Source organism: Hemicordylus capensis, chromosome 3 (genome assembly GCF_027244095.1).
Source record: "Hemicordylus capensis ecotype Gifberg chromosome 3, rHemCap1.1.pri, whole genome shotgun sequence".
Lineage (NCBI taxonomy): Eukaryota > Metazoa > Chordata > Lepidosauria > Squamata > Cordylidae > Hemicordylus > Hemicordylus capensis.
The window spans coordinates 106,154,201-106,177,638 of NC_069659.1; the positions used below are offsets into that span (position 1 = coordinate 106,154,201).

Below are 23,438 nucleotides of genomic sequence, written 5' to 3' on the forward strand. Positions count from 1 at the left end.
TGTGGGACCATTTCCATTGTCCCAAAAGGAATAGGATTCTGAAAGGGCAGGGGAATTGCATCCCAGTACTATTCAGAGAAACAGAACACAAGATGACAGCTCCGTATACTGCCTGACAAAGGAGGTTACACAATATGATTAGGTAGCTGTGACAGGGAATCACTGTACCAGCACAGCGTTGACCTCTAGTGAAGAAGTAGGCAACCTTTTGGATACTGCCTACTACTCCCCTCCTTAATCACAGTTTATTTTGGTGGGGCATGATGGGAGTTGTAGTTCAACTACTGGAGAGCCAAGGTTGCCTACCCCGTTCTAGTGCAAAGATACCATTCTACAGTGTACATGCACTTTGAACCTATGCAAGCAATCCTGCCACCACATACCAGTAGTTATGGCATCACAGCAATTTGCCACAGCAAGCATAGAAACAGCAACATGTATTTTCTGCTGTGAATAAGTGGCTACACAAAAAGATTATATAGTGAAAGGGAGGGTAACCATCTTTTACCCAACCATTTCCGATTTAGTAAGTACAAGAAAAATCTGGAATACCAATCAGTGTTCCCTCTGACAGGGATTCCCAGATGTAGTTGACTACAACTCCCATAATCCCCAAGCAAAAGCCATTGCAGCTGGGGATTCTGAGAGTTGCAGTCAACAACATATGAGAATCTCTGTTAGAGGGAACACTGATACCAAGGATTGGGACTGGAAAAAAATACAAGTGTGTAGGTAAGGTAAATTTGCCATCAAGTCGCTTTCAACTCCTGGTGCCCACAGAGCCCTGTGGTTGTTTTTGGTAGAATACAGACGGGGTTTACCATTTCCTCTTTCTATGCAGTATGAGATGATGCCTTTCAGCATCTTCCTATATCACTGCTGCCCAATATAGGTGTTTTCCATAGTCTGGGAAACAGTAGCAGGGATTTGAACCGGCAACCTTCTGCTTATTAGTCAAGCATTTTCCCAGTGCTCCACTTAAGGCGACATGGTGTGAATTACACGCCCTATAATGCTACTATTACTTTTCTATGAAAGTACAACAGGAAATGTTTTCATCAGTTCTCATTTTTGGAGCATGTCTTGGGACTGTTTTTTACTATGTAGGCCCTTATTTTTTGATCAGGTGCATTGTTTGGGGGGTGGAAATGTGCTGGTCTGCAATGCTCCTTCTGGGAAAAGCATAAGATGTGAGAGTCTATATATCTATATCAATAGAGAGGTCTTGTCGGAAGAGGATTTTTCTTCTTCTTTCTCTCCTTTCAGGTTCAGTCACTGTAGAGCAGGAGATCCCAACTTTAAAAAACAAACAAAAACAATTGTATGTCTTCTGTCACAAACCTTCAGCTCAGGTACCCCATAAAGTTTGATATTGTATGTATATCCACAGACAAATTTAAATATTGCATTTATGAGAGGGGCTACACCAGTCACTGGTTTGCATCTAGATTACTTTACTCGTATGTACTCCCATTGAAATTAATAGGACAAATATACTTTTCCCATTATAGGCAGAGGAGTGCTCTGGGTACCCCCTGGAAGTCCTTCAAGTATCCCTTATTAGAAATCCCTGCTCCAGAGTATAGGTTATAATTATGTTCTTTGTGGGTTCCAGTGTGTAGCACAGTGGAAAAGATCACTGCCTTATGAAATAAAAAATCCTCCCAAGGTATTTTGATGTTGGTATTTATATTTGTGATGACCATATTGACTGTTGTATCATTTTCTAAATTATATCAGATGACTTTATAGATTGGTTTAACATATGTACATCTTGCTGCTGTTAAAAAGAAATATTTCACATGGTGGCTCATAATTTAAATTTATTTTTATTTCTAGAAGATGCCTGAAGCATCAGCAGATCATAACCACTGGGAAGCCTGTTGACTGCTATTTCCTGAGAGTCTTGACAGTAACATCAATCTGGCATGGCGCAGGGCAGCCAGCAACTCGACATGCAGGTACTCCATGATCTCCGGCAACGTTTCCCTGAGATTCCTGAAGGCGTGGTGTCTCAGTGCATGCGCCAGGTAGGTACTGAAGCAATTTTTAAACACTGAACAAGTAAAACCATTATGGTTCTTTTGAAAAATTAAAGCAATTCCTTGTAATAAAGTCAGTAATAGCCAAGCATGACTTCACCCGTTTCATTTCTCAGAACGGAAGCCTTTGGTGGGAGGGGAAAATTAAAACTGATCTATTTGAAACCTTCAGCAGGAGGAAACATGATACCTATGCATGTGCAGAATGTAAAAGGAACACAACATTTCTTGTGGAGAAATAAAGGAAATTAAAAATATAGCTAAGAATAGCAGGTAGATGGAAGAGAAGTGTGGGTGATTTAAGAATGTAATCGTGCATTTTGGTCCCATTTATTTCATTGCGACACAGGTGCAGCTATATTTCCCTAGCACAGGCCTGCTCTACCTAGGCCCCCCAGCTGTTGCTGTTTTTAGTCTACAACCCCCATAATCTCCAGCCACAGTGGCCGATAGCCAGGGATTAAGGGAGTTGTAGGCCAACATCTCCAGGAGGGCCGAAGTTGAGCAGGCCTGTCCTAGCATGTGCAATTGCTGTTGAGCTACAGTACGATTCCTAATCTCACTTAACTGGTGCTGTTAGAATTTATTTAAGTAGTGAAAAGGTAATAACTATTTTGTAAACATACACTAACATGAAGTTAATACTGTTGTGAAAAGATCTCTTAGAAATTACCTAGCTGTCTATCAGTGATGTAGAGCAACTTTTCCCATCTGGTGTGTCTTGGGACACTGGCCAGTGTGCCACAGGGCCAGGCCCACCTTACGCAAAAGGAAGCAAAGTGAGTGAATTACACACCCAAAGCTGCTATTTTTTCTGTTAGAGAAAACCTAGGGGGCAGAAAAACCTGGCTTCCTCCCCGCAAATGTTGTAGTCCTGACCTGTCCCCTTCCCCTGGCTGCTTTTTTATTTTAAAAGGATGAAGAGCTGAGGGGAGCTGAGCATGGATCTCCCACCTAATGTCTAGTTGACTCTGAGAGCTTAGCCTTAGAAATGATAACTTGGTGAAGCATCTATATATTTAATTCTCTTACCGCTGACTGCGTAGGGAACTGCATGGGGATGTGGGGATGTGTCTGGATGGCTGCTGGAACTCTTGCAAGGTCCTGCAAGAGTTCCAACCATTGCCTTGGGAGGGAATGGCAGTGAGGGAGGCAGGTGGGAGAGAGAAGGAAGAATCAAATTTGAAGGGGAATTGGTAGAGTTGGGGGAAAGGAGGAAACCGGACCCATTTCCTTGGGAGGAAACGGCATCAAAGGCGGTGAGATACCAGACAGTGTGTGCAGCGGGTGCGTGCGGTGGCGGTCACACGCGCAGCCCATACTTCTGGTATTTCTGGCCAACAACGGGGGCAGGGGCAGCAGGGAGGAATGCTGCCACCCCAAAACCTTTTTTTAAAAATGGAGCACCGGCAGGGGAAAAGTGGCAAGAGGGTAAGTGCAAACCCCCGGCCCTTAAAGGGAGACCCCCGCTGGAATCGAACTACAAACCAGCACCAGCACAAACCGGCTCTTTCATGGCCTGCGGACCGGTATGTGCACATCCGTACAGGCAGCCACTCTCAAGCCGTCTCACGGGAAGTACGGTCACTTTGGGAGCGGCACGGGCGGGAGATAAATAATGGTGGCGGCGGTGAGAAAGCAGAGGAGAATGGGCCTAAGGTGGGGGGCAGGGGAGACTGGGGCGGAAGGTGGCGGGGGAGGGGAGACTAGGGCGGAAGGGGACGGGGGAGGTGGGCAGAAGGTGGGGGGATGCTCTGAGCGGGTTCAGCTAGTTAATCTTAAATTCAGACGGATGCCATCTCTTCCAAATTTATCACATACTTCTTACAATGGAGAAGGGAAGCTTTTAGAAATTACATTAAAAATAACATGAATAAAACATGTGGTGGCTTTGCTGCCCCCCCCAAAAAATATCTATGGGGGATGGGGGCAGTGTACCCCCCCATTTCTCTAATGTAAGTGAGCCTCTGGATGAAAAAGGTTGGGAAACATTAATGAAGAGCAGTGGGTGTGAGGAGAGAAAATGGCCCTTTTCTAGTTTTACTAAAGTGATGTTTTCACAAGTTTATAGCTGTTCTACCTCTAGTAAGAGGGAAAGAAATTCATCTCTATTCAAGAGAAGTAGGCATAGTATAGTTTCTTTTTTCTCAGTCACTTGTCAGCCTGAAGCTACACTTTGTATGTCTTTTAAAAATAATTTTTGACTATGGAATAGAAGGTAAGCAGCTTTGTCAAATACAGTAGCTGGTAAAATTCTGAAAAGACAGCAATAACTGTAAGGAACAGTTGTCAAGTCTGATGGTTAAGAAGAGCAAGATGTATCCTTGTGTTAGTTCTTTTTTGGCAGTAAACCCTTATGAGTTTACCTTTAACCCATATGACCTGGATTATGCAAAGACAGACAGCAGAAGAGAAATTGCTGGTGCTTTTGATGCTAAGGCAGTACGAGAAAGGTTATTCAGTTACTTCAAGAGCCAGAGGGGAAACTGAAGAAACTGTTGACACACTGTTCTGAGGCATTAAGAAGAGAAAGGATATTTAGCTAGTTGCAAAACACAATACCAAATGCATTTATTTTTTTACATCTTCACTCAAAAAAATGAGGAAGAAATATATTGCAAGTAATGAGGAACAATTAACTATTACGAAACATGGTGGTTAACCTTGGGTACTTGATGATTCTTGACTTTGAGTGATAAATGTACTTTTGATTAATCATTCAATTTCATTCTTAATGCCATTGTCTATTGGTAAATGTTACTATTTACCATGGGATTAGGGTAAATGTCTAGAACAACTGTTATGACACAGTTGTGTCAAAAAACTCAGGGTTTTGTGTCAGTTGTGTCAAAAAACAGTTGTGTCAAAAAACTCAGGGTCTTGCTTACAAAGGTGTTCTTGTCAACCTTTTGCACTGATTTTCTTCCCACACCATCCCCCAAGGTCCCAAACATATTTACTCTTACAGGCAAGAGAGGAAGTGATAGCATGGGGGAGTTAACTGGTGATGATGAAGGCCTTGTGGACCTGGTCCTTAAGGCCTGGCTGTTCCTGCACATGTTCAGGAGCATCTGTTGCCACTGGAATACATAGGAATAAACTAATGTGTGGACATTTTTATTTTTGAAAAAGCAGTATACAAATGTTTTAAATAAATATCTTCCAACTTCAACTGACTCAATCACTGAATTAGGAAGTATTGGAGACTACAAATCCCATGCATTTCAGAACATACTTGAAAACATTCAGGACATAAGTATGTGGCCTGCAAGGCTCCTGCCATCACTGGCTAGCTTTCTCTACCACTGTCTCCCTCTGTTCAAAGATTGGTTTTCAGGGGAAAGTGGTGGGGAAAAACGGGAAGATACTGATGTGCACGGAACCGCAGGGGTGTCTCTTTAAGCGTGTGACAGGCGCACACGCCTGTCATAATACTTCTGGACAAGAATGGGGGAAGGGGCGGCAGGGAGGTATGCTGCTGCCCCATGGATTTCGCTAAAAGCAGAGTGCCGGAGGGGGAAATGCGGTGGGAGGGGTAAGTGCACTCTCCTCCGCCCTTAAAGAATCACCACCGTTGGTGTCGAACCTTTGAGCTGGCGCCACCTTCGAACTGGTTTGGAGGCCTTTAGAATGGCCTCCGGACCGGTTCGTACACATCCCTACAGGAAGACTGGCAGACAGTGAGACAAGGGCTCATTTAGACATGAGCCCTTTCTAAATTTCAGTAGCATTGCAGGCTTCACTAATGATGAGCTTGGGAGGGGCAAACTTATGAGTTTACCATTAGAAGCTCTGCCTCCCCTTATTACTAAACTCAGATACATAACTCTAGTAAGGCTGAAGAATTTCCAAATGACATTGGTCTGTAAATGATAGAAATAAAATGAAATTTCATTTCATTTCAAGGCTTTTGGAAACTCCTTAACTTACCAATAAATATCTTAAATGGCTATTTCATCAGATTGGTAATATTATAGGCGGCCCTCATTATTCATGGTCCCTGACACTTGCAGTTTCATGCATCCCCAGTCGGGCAACAGAGATCCAACCCCGTTATTCGCAGATACAAAAATATTCATCTATCTGCAGTTCCTGGGTGGCTGGAAATAACAATTTTTTTGGTCACCATTTTGCTGAAAGAAACCATTTTATGGCTCTTAGTTTAAAAAAAAAAAATTCCCTGTGATTTTTCGCAGAAAATCTGCAGAATTCAGGGTTGAGGGGGCATTGCTGGACACCTGGAAAGCATAGCATGGTATTTAGTTTCTTTCTCTTATTTCTGCTGCTTCTTCTTTTTTGCCCTGCAGAAACCTAACTCCCTAATTCCTATTGACTTTATTTATTATTTTATTTAACACATTTATATACCACCCAAAATGCAAGTCTCTCAATGACTTAATGTCTCATTATCTTCGATTGTTGCGAAGGGAACCTTAATGAGGGCCACCTGTAGTGACAAATGATCAGGTGAACTTTAACATTTTCCACTTGCAAATGAATATATGATAAAGCTTACTACTTCTGTCTGAAAATGTCACAAATTAGCCATATTTCTGACAGAGAAGAAGGCCATAATGGATCACAATAAATTCATCAGATATTTGCTGTGAACACACATGTGCACACAAAGTTCTTCAACATGTTCTCTGGCTTTTACACTTCTGGGCTTCGCACATGCGTGGAGCCCACATAAGGAACTTTCCAAGCTTCTCAGCTCTTGCTTTGTGGGGGAAGCCTGCTCCCACCACTATATGCAGCTGTGGCTCTCCTCATTCCCTCAGTCCTTCGCCGTCCGTGTTTCAGTCAATATTGCTGAGACACTCTCTGAGCTTCTGCAAGTTTTTATTTTAAAAAATCCTTCGTTTATTCCTTCTCTTGCTTCTATCTATCGGTTGCTTCTGTTAGTTTGTTTGCATAGTCGCCACTGTTAGTACGTGTTTTGATTTTATTTGCGCCCCATGCCCCCCCAGTTATTTACATCCCTTGCCCTGCAGGGAAGGGAGGCTTGACAATATCTTCCTCATCATATGCTGAGTGAGGTAGTTTTCAAGAAGTGTGTCTGTTGTGGGACAAAACTACTGTCTTCAGACACACAGCAAGTGCCTTTTTTGCTTAGGTGAGGCACATGTAGTTGAGACTTGATCCCATTGCCAGAAATTTACCGGACAGGCAAGAAAAACAGCATTTTGCCTTAACTCAGCTTTCTGGGAGCAAGCCCTCTGTTCTTCACAACAATTTGTGGCTCAGCTATGTCTTCCTCACCACTTACTCCTCCAGGATCTCAAACACCAGCTCCAGACTCGGTGACACTGCACTCGCCAAAATCCACACTGGTATCGATACCATGCAAGATCCCATGCAAGATCAGCTTCTATACCATGCAAGATCCCGTTCCCAATGTTAACCTTACCAATCTTGACTCAAACAGCCTGGTCCTCAACACTCACACCAATAATTCGTCCAGCAGCCATGGCTGCACCAGCTGCTTCACTGAAGAAGATGATGGCGAAGGGGCTACAACCCCTATTATTATTATTATTATTTTATTTTTACATTTATATCCCGCTCTTCCTCCAAGGAGGCCAGAGCGGTGTACTACATACTTAAGTTTCTCTTTCACAACAACCCTGTGAAGTAGGTTAGGCTGAGACAGGAGTGACTGGCCCAGAGTCACCCAGCTAGTTTTATGGCTGAATGGGGATTTGAACTCGGGTCTCCCCGGTCCTAGTCCAGCACTCTAACCACTACACCACGCTGGCTCTCTAGTGCTGATGGGACAACAGCTTCCTCACATCCCGAAGTGGAAGCAACCATCAGAGGAGAAAATGGGTGTTCTTAAAGCAAATAAGAAAAAGAAATTTCCGCTCCTGGAGTTGGATTCCACAGGCCCAACAGACCCTCTTCTGCCAAAACCTTGAGACGCTGGCCTGGGACCAAAGCAACCTTCTCTATCAATACCCAAACCAGGCGGATCAAACCCAATGGCTCCTCTATATCCTTCGTCACCAGTCTCGGTACCGAGTACAGCATCGAATGCGGAGAATTCTCCAGAGTATCACCCCATCTGGTCACGTTCCCCAGACCCTTTGGACCCGGGCAAACATTCGGATCTGAGGGACAGGAACTTGGACTTGACACCATTGATTAGACCATCTCCCAACCTGAAGACATACTATAATCCTTGTGATGGAGAGTCAGGATTTGGAAAGGATTGGGAGCCACAGTTCAGTAGAGAGGGAACCCGAGAACCAGGAAAATACAAGGATTGGTACAAGCAATACTATATGCCATGGGACCACAGGTACTGGTTGCTCATGGATTCAGTATACCTGGACTACTACCAACCATATCTGTACTATGCCCGGCATAGGGTGCATGGCATATGCCCGGCATAGGGTGCATGGCATATGCCCGGCATAGGGTGCATGGCATATGCCCAATCAGTATTGAAAGGATTATCGATACAGAGAGGAAGAAGGTGATAGAAGAGGCTCATACAAGGACTGTTACTACCAGTATTCAGGCAGGTACCAGTCCTACACAAGACCTTGCAGCTATGGTTCAAGATCTCGTTCTCTGGAACCTATTGATGACCTGTGTAGAACCCGTTGTAAAGAAGTGCTACAAAGACCGTGTGGAGACGGCAGCAATACACATACCAAGGTGCTTACACTGTTCTACAAGCCATATCCGCCAGCCATGGGCCCCACAGAGCCCTGCTGCCTACTGATCAACCTACATCGGTTCCATCGAGACCACCTGAGCATCCTCCAGATCCCTTGGCCCCGGAGGATCCAGATTCCAGAGATAGTCAACATCACCATCAGAGTCTGAATGTGACACTCCTCTCACTCAGAGTTGACTTCTACAAGATCTTCACCCGTGGAGCTATTGACAGACCCAAAACCCATTTCACTGTCATAAGCTCTTAAGTTATATTCTGGCTACATAGCCAGAATGGCTTCTGCCCTGGGGTGCATTTGGACCAACAGCAGAAGGGAGACTTGGATCCATTCTTTGGCCTCATAGTTGTGGATGTGTGAGTTCCTGGCTCCTTGCCCATGAACTCTGCTCTTATGGAGATAGTAAAACTGCTGGAAGACACCATCTTCTCTGTCCCAACCTACCAAACGATTAGAGAATTCTTATAGGGTGCAAGCAGAGGATGATTCGTTTGCTTTCCCAAACAAGGACCCCACAACAAACTCAGTGCTAGTAGAACCTTCACCGACAAGGTCCAAAGGAAAATCCATCTCCAAACCAAGTACTGAGGGCAAAAAAACTTGACATGTTTGGCAGACGTCTCTACTCAGCAGCAGCCCTACATCTAACGATAGTGAACTATCAGGCTAATAATGCACGCTACAATCATTTTCTTTGGGAGCAGATATCCCCTTTTCTGGATCTCCTACCACAGGACAAGAGAGACCCAGCCAAGGTGTTCCTTGGAGTAGCTTCACAATTAGCTAAGCAAGAACTTTACTCCGCCAAGCATCCTACTGAATGTGCAGCCAAAGTTATGGCTATTTATATAGCTATATGCAGGTGTGCTTGGCTGAGATTGCCTGGACTCACATTTGAAGCATACTCAAGAATTGTGGACCTCCCCTTTTGAGGGACAGACCCTCTTTGGGGACAAGATGGATGAGACCGCCCAGAAGGTCCAGAAAGTAATGAGCTACCAGTCAACCACTTCTCAACCCTTAAAGCAGAGCAAATTGTCTCACTACCCAGCCTTCTGGTCTATATCACAGCAAACCTCTTCTGAATGGTCCTTTAGTCCACAGTGCTATTTTTACACTAAGAAACAATCCTACCCTCTGACCAAGCCGCAGCAAAAGCAAAGATACCCCAAGAAACAATGACTTTCCCATCTTGATCACAGGAACCTGTTTGACCCCATACGTACCTGCTTGGGAATTCATAACTTCTGACAATTGGGTCCTCACTATAATTTGAACGGAGTATGCCCTAGAATTCACAGAAAGACCACCTTTCTCTCGGAAAATTGTCATGTACCCTACAAGGACCCTTACAGAGGAGGTCGCAGCCCTTTTGGGAAAAGGTACAATAGAAAGGGTTTCCCACACCTTGACACAAGGGTTCTATTCCCCATGCTTCACAATTCCAAAGACTGATGGTGGCCTGCGCCCCATCCTAGATGTATACATAGTTTACAAACTATAACTAGTTTACAAACTAGTCTATAAACTATCTGGTACTCCTCATGATCTTCAAGGCGCTAAAATGCTCCCTTCCCATTATAGCCTGTACCTCAGTGACAATTCAAACAGACAATACAATGGCGAAGACATACATTAACAGACAGGGTGTTAACCCTAACTGGCTCCAGAAGCTAATAGACTTAGCCAGCAGGCAGACACTCTCAGCAAATCCCCTATGATCTCCCACGAATGGGAGCTCAACCAGAAAGTGCTACAAGCCATCTTCTGGTGGTGGCGGCGGCATCTTCTAAATCCCACATTAGATGTCTTTGCCACCACTACTGCTCAGGGGCAGGCATAAGTAGTCATTCATTTAGAGATACATGTGCCATTAGACAAACCACTTTCTATACCTCTTTTTTCCGATCCCATTGCTACCACAGGTCCTAAAGATTCAGAAAGTGAAAACTGTATCCTGATTGCATCATGGTGGCCTTGTCCACCTTGGTGTCCGCATCTCCAAGACATGCACCTCCCATACACAGCCACCTTCTGTCACAAGCACCCGGCCACCTATTTCGCCCAGGCATCTGGTCCCTCCACCTGACAACGTGGTGGATATTGGGGTCTTTCCTATAGAACTGTGCAAAGTTCTCCAGGCCACTCACAAACCAATGCCTGTAAATGGAGATGTTTCTCTAAGATTGCTGAGGAACAAAGTTTTGTTGTTTTCTAGTTAACTGCACAACATATGTTTGCTTATCTATTGTATTTAAAGGAAAATTGTTTAAAGTTATATTTATTAAAGGTACAACTGGCAGCCGTTGCATCTTACACCTTGGGGTCAGGTCAGGCCTGGTTCTGTAATGACACATTAAAATTTCCTAAAGGCCGTAGCCCATTTATACCCGGATGCACTGCTGATGGCTTGGGACCTTATTCTTGTGCTAGCCCACTTGTGGCAACCACCTTTCGGACCACTCACCACAATAGACCACAGAATACTTACCTGGAAAACTTGTTTCTTTGTGATAATCACTTCTGCACACAGGGTAGGCAAGCTGTGGGCCTTAAGACTGGATGCCCCTACCTTTCCTTCCATGAGGATAAGGTACTACTCAGGCCTGATGTGCGAGTCCTGCCAACGGTGCCATCCTCATTCTACTGTTCTCAACCTCGCAACTCACCTGTGTTTCTCACAAATCTTATATGTAGGGCAGAACGTTGCTTGCATCTCCTGGATGTCAGGTGGGCCTTGGCATTTGATGTACAGCATACAGTGCCACACTTTCTCTGTCTCCTACAAAGGGCAAAAGAAGAGTCTTCAAGTCTCTGCACAATCCATCCCCCGTTGGATAGAATCAACAATTGAACTATGCTACAAACCCACAAAGCAGCAGCCACTGCCAACCTAAAGGCACACTCCACTAGGGATGTGCAAAAAATTTCGGGCACAGAACGATCTGTGCCCGAAATGAACAATTTCGGGTGATTCAGGGCCGAACCGAATCACCCCCGATGTCCCCCGAATTTTTTCGGGCACGAGCCGAATCACCCGAATTTCTGGCACAAAAAATTCGGGTGATTCGGTTCATGGTTGATTTTTGGTGATTTTTTTAAGTTTTAGTGACTTTGGGGCAGTTCGGGGGCATAGGATGGGATTTGGGCAAAAGGAGTGGGGTGGGGTGGTAGTACCTAATGGGTGCAGGCTACCACCCCAATTTCAGGGGGATTGGGCAAAGGGCTGATTTTTGGTAAATTTCTGAAAATTTCATGTCTTTGGGGCATATTGGGGCAGAAAGTGGGGCCTGGGGCAGAATAGTGGGGTGGGGTGGTAGTGCCTAATGGGTGCAGGCTACCACCCCAATTTCAGGGGGTTTGGGCAAAGGGCTGATTTTTTGAGAATTTTTGAAGTTTTGGTGACTTTGGGGCAGTTTGGGGGCAGAAAGTGGATCTGCCCCAAAAGAGTGGGGTGGGGTGGTAGAGCCTAATGGGTGGAGGCTACCACACCAATTTCAGGGGGATTGGGCAGAGGGCTAATTTTTTGAGAATTTTTGAAGTTTGGGTGTCTTGGGGGCAGATTGGGGGCAGAAAGTGGATCTGCCCCAAAGGAGTGGGGTGGGCTGGTAGATAGTGCCTGATGGCTGGAGGCTACCACCCATCCCCAATTTAAGAGTGATTGGGCAGAGGGGTGAATTATGGTGAATTTATTTGTATGAGGTTTGTCTTCATAAGGTGAAGTGTGCTAAATTGATTACTTCCTCATATTATTCATAGTAAAGGAAAGTGTGAAAAAGTGAAAGTGGGGTCATGAGAGTTGTTTAATTGAAAAAAATCTCATTTGCTATGATAGAATGAGAATTCACACCTCAGAAGTTTTTTCTGAGGTGTGAATTCTCATTCTATCATAGCAAATGAGATTTTTTTCAATTAAACAACTCTCATGACCCCACTTTCACTTTTTCACACTTTCCTTTACTATGAATAATATGAGGAAGTAATCAATTTAGCACACTTCACCTTATGAAGACAAACCTCATACAAATAAATTCACCATAATTCACCCCTCTGCCCAATCACTCTTAAATTGGGGATGGGTGGTAGCCTCCAGCCATCAGGCACTATCTACCAGCCCACCCCACTCCTTTGGGGCAGATCCACTTTCTGCCCCCAATCTGCCCCCAAGACACCCAAACTTCAAAAATTCTCAAAAAAATAGCCCTCTGCCCAATCCCCCTGAAATTGGTGTGGTAGCCTCCACCCATTAGGCACTACCACCCCACCCCACTCTTTTGGGGCAGATCCACTTTCTGCCCCCAAACTGCCCCAAAGTCACCAAAACTTCAAAAATTCTCAAAAAATCAGCCCTTTGTCCAAACCCCCTGAAATTGGGGTGGTAGCCTGCACCCATTAGGCACTACCACCCCACCCCACTATTCTGCCCCAGGCCCCACTTTCTGCCCCAATATGCCCCAATCTGCCCCAAAGACATGAAATTTTCAGAAATTTACCAAAAATCAGCCCTTTGCCCAATCCCCCTGAAATTGGGGTGGTAGCCTGCACCCATTAGGCACTACCACCCCACCCCACTCCTTTTGCCCAAATCCCATCCTATGCCCCCGAACTGCCCCAAAGTCACTAAAACTTTAAAAATTCACAAAAAATCAGGACTTTGCCCAATCCCCCTGAAATTGGGGTGGTAGACTCTACCCATTGGGCACTACCACCCCACCCCAAAATTTTGCCCCTGGGCCCCTTTTTACCCCCCGAATCGATTCGGATTCGGATTCGGATTAAATCCGAATCCGAACCGAATCAAGGGTGATTCGGGTGACCCAGATTCGGGCACAAAACAGAACGGGGGTGATTCGGCTCGGGTCCGAGCCGAATCACCCGAAAATCCGAATTGCACACCCCTACACTCCACCACAACCAATGCAAGTTTGGTAGTCTCTGATGGATTTGTGCCATTGGAGGTCATCTGCTAAGCCGCCACTTGAGCAGGACGACACTACTGCATCCAGCATTACGCCATAGATGCTCGAGCATGAAGGGATGCCAGATTTGGCTGAGCAGTTCTACAGTCTATTTTAGGGATGTGCACGGAACCGCGGAGGCGCAGTCTGGCGCCGGCAGGGGGTCTCCCTTTAAGAGTGGGGGGGTTGCACTTACCCCTCCTGCCACTTTTCTCCCACTGGTGTTCTGTTTTAGTGAAATGTTTTTGGGGCAGCAGCATTCCTCCCTGCCACCCCTGCCCCCGTTATTGTCCGGAAATACCGGAAGTAACGAGTGTGCATGCACCCATTGCCGCACCCGCTCGCCACACACATCACACGCTGCGTGAGCACGCAGCATGGCACTCAGCGTGTGATGTGTGCGGCAGGCGGGCACACGCACACTCATTACTTCGGGTATTTCCGGACAATAACGGGGGCAGGGAAGAATGCTGTTGCCCCAAAAACATTTTGCTAAAACAGAGCACCAGTGGGGGGAAAGTGGCAGGAGGGGTAAGTGGAAACCCCACCGCCTTTAAAGGGAGACACTCCGCCGCTGGACAGGCCCAAGTTCGAACCAGTTCGGAGGCCTCTATAATGGTCTACGGACCTGTCTGTGCACATCCTTAGTCTGTTTTAAACTAAAAGCCTCCTCCAGCTAAGGCAGCTTGTTATGTACAGAAGTGTAAAAGCCAGAGATAACATTGAAGAATGACAGGTTGCTTATCTGTGACTTTGGTTCTTCTAGTGGTCATCTGGGTTTATCTCCCATCCTCCCCACTGGGTCTCCTTCAGGTGGACTCCTTAACTGAGAGGGTGAAGAGAGGCATAGCCTCAAATAGTGGTGGGGGCAGGATTCCCACCAAAAACAAGAGCCACGAAGCTTGGAAAGTTTCTAATGTGGTCTTCGTGCATGTGTGAAGCCCAGAAGTGTAAAAGGCTAGATGACCACTAGAAGAAACAAAGTTAGAGGTAAGCAACCTGTTGATATTCATAAGAACAAATGTTGTTTGTTCCTGAATTCGTAGATTACTGTACTTGAAATTCATCCAGTGCACTTGGTAAACCTCAGTGTGTTTAGCCTTGTTGATCACAGCCTTCAAATGATGCGAATAAACTTGAGATGTTTCAAAGGATAGCATCAAATAATGAGTTTAAATGCTTGCTTTGTTCAGAGCTACCTAATACATGCCAACAAACACTTGTTTGTAATGAGTATACTTTCTAATTGCAGCAACCTAACAACACATAAGTATCCACAAACTTGCAATCATCCTGCTTTCTTCACTTTCTCATAAGCTGAAATCAAGGGTAGCATTTCAACCTTCCAGATCATTTATTAAGAAAGAGAACCCTAATAAGTCTTATCAATTTTAGGAAGCTCCTTAGACAGAAAGGATCAGGGTAGAAAACATTTGGTTTAAATATTTCCCTGTAATAGGATAAGTGAATCAGCTGCACTGTAATTGTGCATATTTTTTTCTTAAGCCAAAGCTGTGAATGTAAATGGAAAATACATGATAAAATTTTATATAGGTGGCAAACCAAAAATTTAATGCTGGAATATGGCATTTGTTCACACAAGGCTGTATTAGAATTTGTGATGTATGCATGTAGAGTTATAGTATAGCTTGTCAGAGTTATTTACATAATGTGAAATTATTAACTTCTTGTTTCTTATTACTAGAACAACAACAACCTTGATGCTTGCTGTCGAGTTCTTGCACAAGAGAGTAACAAATACTTGTATATGGAGTACCACAGCCCGGATGAAACCCGAATAAACAGGAATCGCCTTCTGCATATTAACCTGGGTATCCATCCTCATACTGGCTATCATGGAGGGGATGGAGCTCAACTTAATGGTGGTCGTACACTGGTACATAGTTCAAGTGATGGACACATTGATCCACAACGCACAGCGGGTAAACAGCTGATCTGCTTAGTTCAAGAACCACATTCTGCTCCAGCTGTTGTGGCAGCTTCTCCCAACTACAATCCATTTTTTATGAATGACCAGAATAGAAATGCAGCTACACCTCCTCCGCAACCACCTCAGCAACCTTCTTCCATACAACCTGGAATGAATACATCTGCTATGCAAGGCCCTTCTCCATATATGCACATACCTCGGTACAGCACAAATCCTATAACTGTTACAGTGTCGCAAAACCTCCCCTCTGGACAGCCTGTACCCAGAGCTTTACAAATTCTTCCCCCGATTCCAAGCAGTCCTTATGGGAGTCCTGGCTCTCTCTATATTAGGCAGACATCTCAAAGTTCTTCAGGACGACAGACTCCTACTCAAAATACACAGTGGCATTCACCGCCACAAGGTCCAGTTCCACATTATAGTTCTCACCCATTACCTGTTTATCCACACCAACAGAACTTTCAGCCTTCTCAGTATTCTCCAAAACAGCCCCAGATTCCTCAGTCACCTTTTCGATCACCACCTGCTTCTCAATGCCCATCTCCTTTTGGCTCACCTCAGCATCAGGTTCAGCCACCCCAGTTGGGCCATCAGAGTTCTCATGTGTTTATGCCTCCTAGTCCTTCAACTGTGCTACCCCATCCATATCAACAAACGGCCCAGACGTATCAAAAACCAGGTGGACACTCAGTATCTTATCTCCCATATGGTGGACCTAGCTTACCTAAAGGCTCTATGAACAAGATAGAAATTACAGTTGAGCCACCACAAAGACCTGGGACTGCAATGAATAGGAGCCCTTCGCCTATAAGTAACCAACCATCCCAACGAAACCAGCATCCACTGTATGCACCTGCTACTCCTCCTTCAAGTTCTCCTTCCAGAAGTATGTCAGGACAGCCCAAACCTCCTTTTAGTGTTAATCCTGTATACATAACATACACACAACCAGCTGGACCTACTGGTATACTTACACAGTCACCCCGGGTAATGGTATCTCAGCCCAATCCAGCAGTTTTTAAAATCACAGTAGGCCGAGCACCAGCTGAGAATCTTTTAAATCTAGTGGACCAAGAAGAACGTTCTGCAGCACCAGAACCTATTCAGCCCATTTCAGTTGTACCAGGATCTGGAGGTGAAAGAGGAAGCCATAAGTACCAGAGGAGTTCTAGTTCTGGATCGGATGACTATGCTTATACTCAAGGTAAATGTATTGAACTGAAGGCTGCAGTAGAACTTTATTTTTGAAAGAACCAAACATTTGGATTGCAGTGCATCTTAAAAGTTTGTGTTCCTAAGCTAAGCCCCTGGTGGCGCAGTGGTAAAACTGCCGCCCTGTAACCAGAAGGTTACAAGTTCAATCCTGACCAGGGGCTCAAGGTTGACTCAGCCTTCCATCCTTCCGAGGTCGGTAAAATGAGCACCCAGAATGTTGGGGGCAATATGCTAAATCATTGTAAACCGCTTAGAGAGCTCCGGCTATAGAGCGGTATATAAATGTAAGTGCTATTGCTATTGCTATTGCTAATAACAATGGAAGTCTTTTCATAAGGCAGTACAAAATATAATGGTTATTATTTAAACTGAATTGTTTTTATGATAGATGCACACTATCTCCTCCCATGGAAGAAATCTATGCTTCTGTACTTTGCCACAGCTCCTTTGAGCCTCTGTGGCAGCATTGCAAGTGTCAGGATGGGCCTTAATGGCTTCTTCCTTAGTGTAATGTAGCATTCAGTGCATCATGCAATTCTGTAATATGGTGTAGAAAGAGGTAGAAGAGTGGGACTGGATGGGGTTGAGGTTTCTTTGACTACATGTCTTTGGTAACCTCTGCCAGTATGAAGCTAACACTTGAACAACTCCACCGCCCTTGTAATGGCTTATTGTTCACAGGCAAGTTAGCAGGAATTCTGTGCTTTAGCATTACATGCTACTGAGACTTTGTTGCCACAAAATACTGTTGTGTACTCTCAAAATGAATCATTTAAATTTTTGTATAGAAACAGATGACTCACATTTTCAAAGAAAGTAAATTATCTGAAGTTAAAGTACGTTTGAAGTATGTATGATTTGAGTATTTGCGTCATAAATGCCAAAATGTGTTTTCTGGTCCGTTAGGATAAATAGGAAGAGCTAAGACTTAACTAAGTCTCCTCAGTAAAGCAGGGTAACATGATATACTTCTGTGCAGTGCTTTTAAAAACTGTTTAAACCTATCTGGAAGGATGATGACCTACTTTCCCCAAGCTGAATAGAGGATTTTGATGGAAGTAATGGTAGTCGCCTAGCAAACAGAAAAGACTAATGATTATATGCTGTTGATAAATTTAGACTGGAGATCAGAAGGTTTCTAAGTTGAATGAAATTTTAGAACAATTTTATTTTAATGATGTACTAGCAACGAAATGTGGATTGCACTGCTCCAAAGACAAACTTCGAATGGTGTCTTTAATGCATAAAAGATAATAAAATAAGTTACAAATTTTTCCACAAAACCTGTTAGCTAAAACAAAACTGAGCAAACGTTTTGGTGTAATATACCATCCTCATTGCTCCATTTAGCATGCCACCTGAAGGCTCTGAAATACAGAAGCTGAAAACTGAAAGCAGCAAACAGATCGTAGATCTGCTGGTTGTGTGCGTGTTGGCAGGACTGGGGCCCTTGGGCTGCATGACTGAGCAGTTTTGGCTCCACCTGCCCACCCTTGTGCTATTTAAGAAGGCTGCCAGTGACTAGGACGGTAGCTGCTGCCTGTTACCTGTGCCCAGCAGACACCAAAGGGGGCCACCCCTTTGGGGAGCCACTTCAGTGAGTAACGAGGGTGAGGGCCACCACCCTCCGGTTCGGTATCTTTGGGCTGGGCGGGGGTGAGTTTGGCCTGGTTTGGACTATTTTCATTGTTTTGAGTCTGGGGATGGGGGAGATGGAGGAGCATGTCCACTGGTCTCGGGGTGACTATTCCAGTGGTGATGGGGAATAGAAGAAGTTACATTGGCAGGTCAGCAGGCTGTTACAGGGGAAGGGAAATCAGAAACTTAATAGCTGTTTCCCCTTACAGCTGCCCTCTCAGCTCTTTGACCTTGGGGAGCAGTCCAACTAGCTGCAGAGCCTTGCCTTGCTCCTCTTTAACGCCAGGTCAGTCCAAAATAAATCTGAAGTAATCCATGATTTGATTATGGATGAAGGGGCTGACCTGGTGTGTATTATAGAGACTAAGTTGGGGAAGGCTGGTGGCCCAGTTTGGGCCCAGCTTCTCCCTCCAGGATACCCTGTTGAGGAGCAGGTGAGGGAATGTGGGCGAGGGAGGTGTAGTGGCTGTGGTCTTTAAGGATAATATCTCCCTTACCAGAATCCCTGTTGGAACGTCTGATCATATCAAGTGTGTGTACTTATGCTTGGGGAGCAGAGATAGATTGGGACTTCTGTAGGTGTACCGATCACCCCGCTGCCCAACAGAATCCCTAACTGAGCTTGCAGACCTGGTCTCGGATTGGAGTGCCGCAGGCTTCTGGTGCTGGGGGACTTCAACGTCCACTTCGGGACTGGGTTGTCTGGAGCAGCTCAGGAGTTCATAGCGGCCATGACAACTATGGGCCTATCCCAAGTGGCCTCCGGGCTGACACATACTGCTGGTCAAACGCTTGATCTGGTCTTTCACTCTGATCAGGGTGGTGTTCTGTGGGTGGGGACTACTATGATTTCCCCATTGTCATAGACAGACGACCATCTGGTTAAGGTTGGACTTACAGTTACATCCCACCTCTGCAAGGGTGAGGGGCCTATTACAATGGCCTGTCCAAGAAGGTTATTGGATCCAATAGGATTCAAAGAAGCCTTGATTGGATTTAATGTTGGCTCAGCCAATGATCTGGTTGATGCTCTGGTGGAAAATTGGAATAGTCAACTTAACTGGGCAGTATATGTGTTCGCTCCTAAGCGTCCTCTCCGACCAGCTTCAAAAATGGCTCCTTGGTATACAGAAGATCTGCGGGAACTGAAGCAGCAAGGTAGACAACTGGAACACAAGTGGAGGAAGACTCGACTTGAATCCGACAGATTACGACATAGAGCGCACTTAAAGATCTATGCTCTGGCTATACATGCAGCAAAGAAGCACTTCTTTTCTGCCCGTATTGCTTCTGCAAACTCACGTCCAGCAGAGCTTTTTAGGGTTGTGAGGGGGCTAGTAGGACCCCCTGCTCCCTTGAATCAAAATTTGGATCCAGCGGTTGCCCGCTGTGACGCTTTTAATGAGTTTTTCGTGGACAAAATCTCTTGTATTCAGGCCGGTTTACACTTCGACTCCACAGTCAGCACAGTATTAGATGCAGAGATATCCAGCAACTCCTCTTGTGTTGTTAAACTGGATCAGTTTTAGTTTGTGATTCCTGAGGATTTGGACAAGCTGCTTGGAACGGTGCGTCCTACCACCTGTCTACTTGCTCCTTGCCCGACATGGCTTACACTCTCTGGCAGGGAGGCTGTTGTGGAGAGCATGGTGGCAATTATTAATGCCTCTCTGAGGGAGTGCAGGATGCCTCCTTGTTTAAAGGAGGCAATTATTAGACCTATTCTTAAGAAGCCTATCTTGGATCTCTCAGAGTTTAATAACTACAGGCCAGTCTCCAACCTCCCGTGGTTGGGTAAGGTGATTGAGAAGGTGGTGGCCTCCCAGCTCCTGGCAGTTTTGGAAGAAACTGATTATCTAGACCCATTTCAAACTGGTTTTCGGGTGGGCTGTGGGGTGGAGACTGCCTTGGTCGGCCTGATGGATGATCTCCAATTAGGACTTGATGGAGGAAGTGTGACTCTGTTGGTCCTTTTGGATCTCTCGGCGGCTTTCGATACTATCAACCATAGTGTCTTTCTGGAGCGTCTGAGGGAGTTGGGTGTAGGAGGCACTGCTTTGCGGTGGTTCCACTCCTATCTCTTGGGCAGATTCCAGATGGTGTCGCTTGGAGACTGTTGCTCTTCAAAACATGAGCTTTTATATGGGATCCCTCAGGACTCCATATTGTCTCCAATGCTTTTTAACATCTGCGTGAAACCGCTGGGAGAGATCATCCGGGGATTTGGTGCTGGGTGCTATCAGTACGCTGATGACACCCAAGTCTATTTCTCCATGTCAGCTTCATCAGGAGAAGGCATATCCTCCTTCTGATGAAGAGAGCAGACCTCAGACTGCCGAAACATTTGCTTGATTTTTTTTAGCTTACATGTTTTGTAGAAAGATCTGTAAATTATTTTAATATCTTTTACGCATTAAAGAAGTCATTTGAAGTTTTGTAATTTTATTTTAGTCATGGAATGTACCACTACACATATGTCTGAATTAGGTATATTTAAGGGAATAATGTACTGTATATTTTAACTGGATGTGAGAGCTATGACCAGAGAGATGTCACCTGCTTAATTGATACTTAAAGTACAAAAATAGTCTGGAGCATGAGAAAGGGAGAACTGGACAGAATGGTTCTTAGTTGACTTCTGAGTTTTGTCATGCACAGTGCATTTATTTTCCCCGGTCTGCAACACTTTCTTCATGATACCGTTTACTATTTTTACGCTCCTTCTGCCAGTGCTTTTAAGTCGTTATCCATACTTGCAAACACATCTGGATAAAGAAGGATAAATGAGATTTTGATTTTGGTGCTCTATATGTGTGCAAAATACTTTACAAATAGTTTCCAAATTTCACTTATTCTTCAAATAGCCTTTGAGATGATTTTCTAGATAGAAATTGATAATTGTGAATAAAATTATACCTAAAATCATTTAGAGCCAACTTAATGTGACACAGGAGAGTAATGATTGGCTCCCACCTTAGGTTAAAAATATCCGAGGAGGATTTGCGGGGGCAGGGAGGTGATTTGGAGTGTGACACTGCGGGAGGTGAAATAATATTTATTCCCATACCATTTCCCTGGGGTACCTATCTTTTCCCACTTTTAGCAGCTAATAACAGTAATTTAAGCCAGGGAAATAATGTGGGAAGAAGTTAGCCTCCTCATTGCCGCCTCTTTGACCAAATCTTCCTCCCTACCTGATTCTCCTGTCCCATGCCTACCCTGCCTAATTTTAGCCAAAGAGAAAGACATTGGGAGATCTAATTGTTGATCTCCAAAGTCGCATCTAACTTGGTCCTTTAAAATACTCTTGTTTGACCATGGGACAACATTTAAATTGTGTTGTTGGCATCATCAATTCATTAATGACTCATGACAATTTATGATGATGTTGATGACAATTCATTGTGCCTTCAGACATTTCAGAAAATTGTCTGAAAGCTTATGATCCAGTTCTACTGCTGAAACTATGTGATGCTTACTCTAATCCTGTTGGCATAAAAGACTGGCTAAGAACCATGTATAAGTCTTTCTGAGCTCTGTGGCAGAACAAGATACTTGTGTAATATACCTGTATCTGAAGCACCAATGTAATATACTGCTGTCTATTTGCAGAAGGTTACAAAATGCAGTGACTTGTTCAGCTAGGGAAAGGAGTATATTACCACTGCTAGCTCAACTTGCTTGTTACAAAAGGTGTATAAATTCTGACTTCTCATCACTGAGCCCCACAAATGATCAATCTTTCCTATGGCTGTCAGTCTTGAAGAGCTCAGGCAGAAATCTTTTCCTGCTGTAGCACTCAAGGTCCCTTAGCTGAAGATCTGAGCAGTAGGGTTAAAAAGATGTAGCATGTAAAGTGACTGAGAACTTACTTTTCACAGCAGTTTTGGACTATCTATAAAGCATGTCACAGTTCATTAAAAACCATTTTAGTTTCCTGTTTGTTATCAAAATATTTTGCTTCAGATAGGAACCCCACAAAAAATGGATTGTGGTGCTGCATGAAAGTTGCTTCAGTGGTGGTCATCTTTGCTGTTGTTCATCATAGGATGTCTTTTCTTAAATACTACTTGCAGTTGTGTATCTGCTTCTATGGTTTCTTCTAACATTGAATTCCATGCTGTAATTTGTAATTTCACTTATTCCATGTAAGATAGAGATGCTCATGAAGCATTTTGGTGCCTCTAGTTCAAGATGCTGAAACGCTTTGAGCTGCCTCAGCCAAATTGTTTCAGCAGGGGGCAAGCTAGCACTTTAAAGGGAGGAAGCCAGGTCTTACCTTCCCCTCTGTCGCTCCTCCACCACCACCATCCCTCCATGGCTCTGCCTCTATTAAACACCACACTGCATGGCTGCAGGGCTGCTCCCAGCAGCCCACGGGTGGCGTTGGCATGTAAATGGCATCTGCACATGTGCAGACACCATTTGCATGATCAGCAACACCATACTGACCACACAAATGGCGCCCACGCATGCACAGATGTCACTTATGTGCCAGCCCTGCCTGTAGGCTGCTGGGAGAAGCTCTGTAGCCATGTGGTGTGGTGTTTAATATCGACAGCGCAATGGCTGGGAGAGGCAGCAGAGGGGTAGGTAAGATTGGCCTTCCTCCTTTTTAAAGTGCCCGCTCTCCATCTCTCCCCAAGATGTGTGTGGAATGCTTCGTGCACATCCCTAATATAAGAAATTTCTTTTTAATGACCAAGATTATGAAGGTGACTGCTAATGAATAAAACACTTTCAGATTTGCCAGAACTATTCCTCAGTGTATGTATCTGTATCTCCATCCTTCAAAATTTTCTTTGCAATATAAATTTCCACTATAAACTGTTTCATGGATTAATGGGTAGAGAAATCATTTCATCTGCATGGCATGTTGTTTATGGTTTCCAGTTAAATGCAGGATTGTGTATTTGCACTAATAATATACACACACACACACCAAAATCAT

At 44.6% G+C, this 23,438-nt stretch overlaps 1 protein-coding gene across 3 annotated transcripts in view; it reads left to right on the top strand.

The window, feature by feature from the left end:
* The window catches only part of TAB3 (TGF-beta activated kinase 1 (MAP3K7) binding protein 3), a 61,262-nt gene that overhangs the window by 25,062 nt on the left and 12,762 nt on the right, over positions 1-23,438 (top strand). Inside the window, exons 2-3 of one of the 3 annotated variants that reach the window (XM_053308255.1) lie at positions 1,840-2,030; positions 15,389-16,838. In XM_053308255.1, the coding sequence (XP_053164230.1) occupies positions 1,929-2,030; positions 15,389-16,838 (1,552 nt within the window). In that variant the 5' untranslated portion in view covers positions 1,840-1,928. Of the gene's footprint in view, positions 1-1,839; positions 2,031-14,610; positions 14,674-15,388; positions 16,839-23,438 lie in introns of those variants that run through there. The other 2 variants (XM_053308256.1, XM_053308257.1) reach the window with 2 other exon arrangements.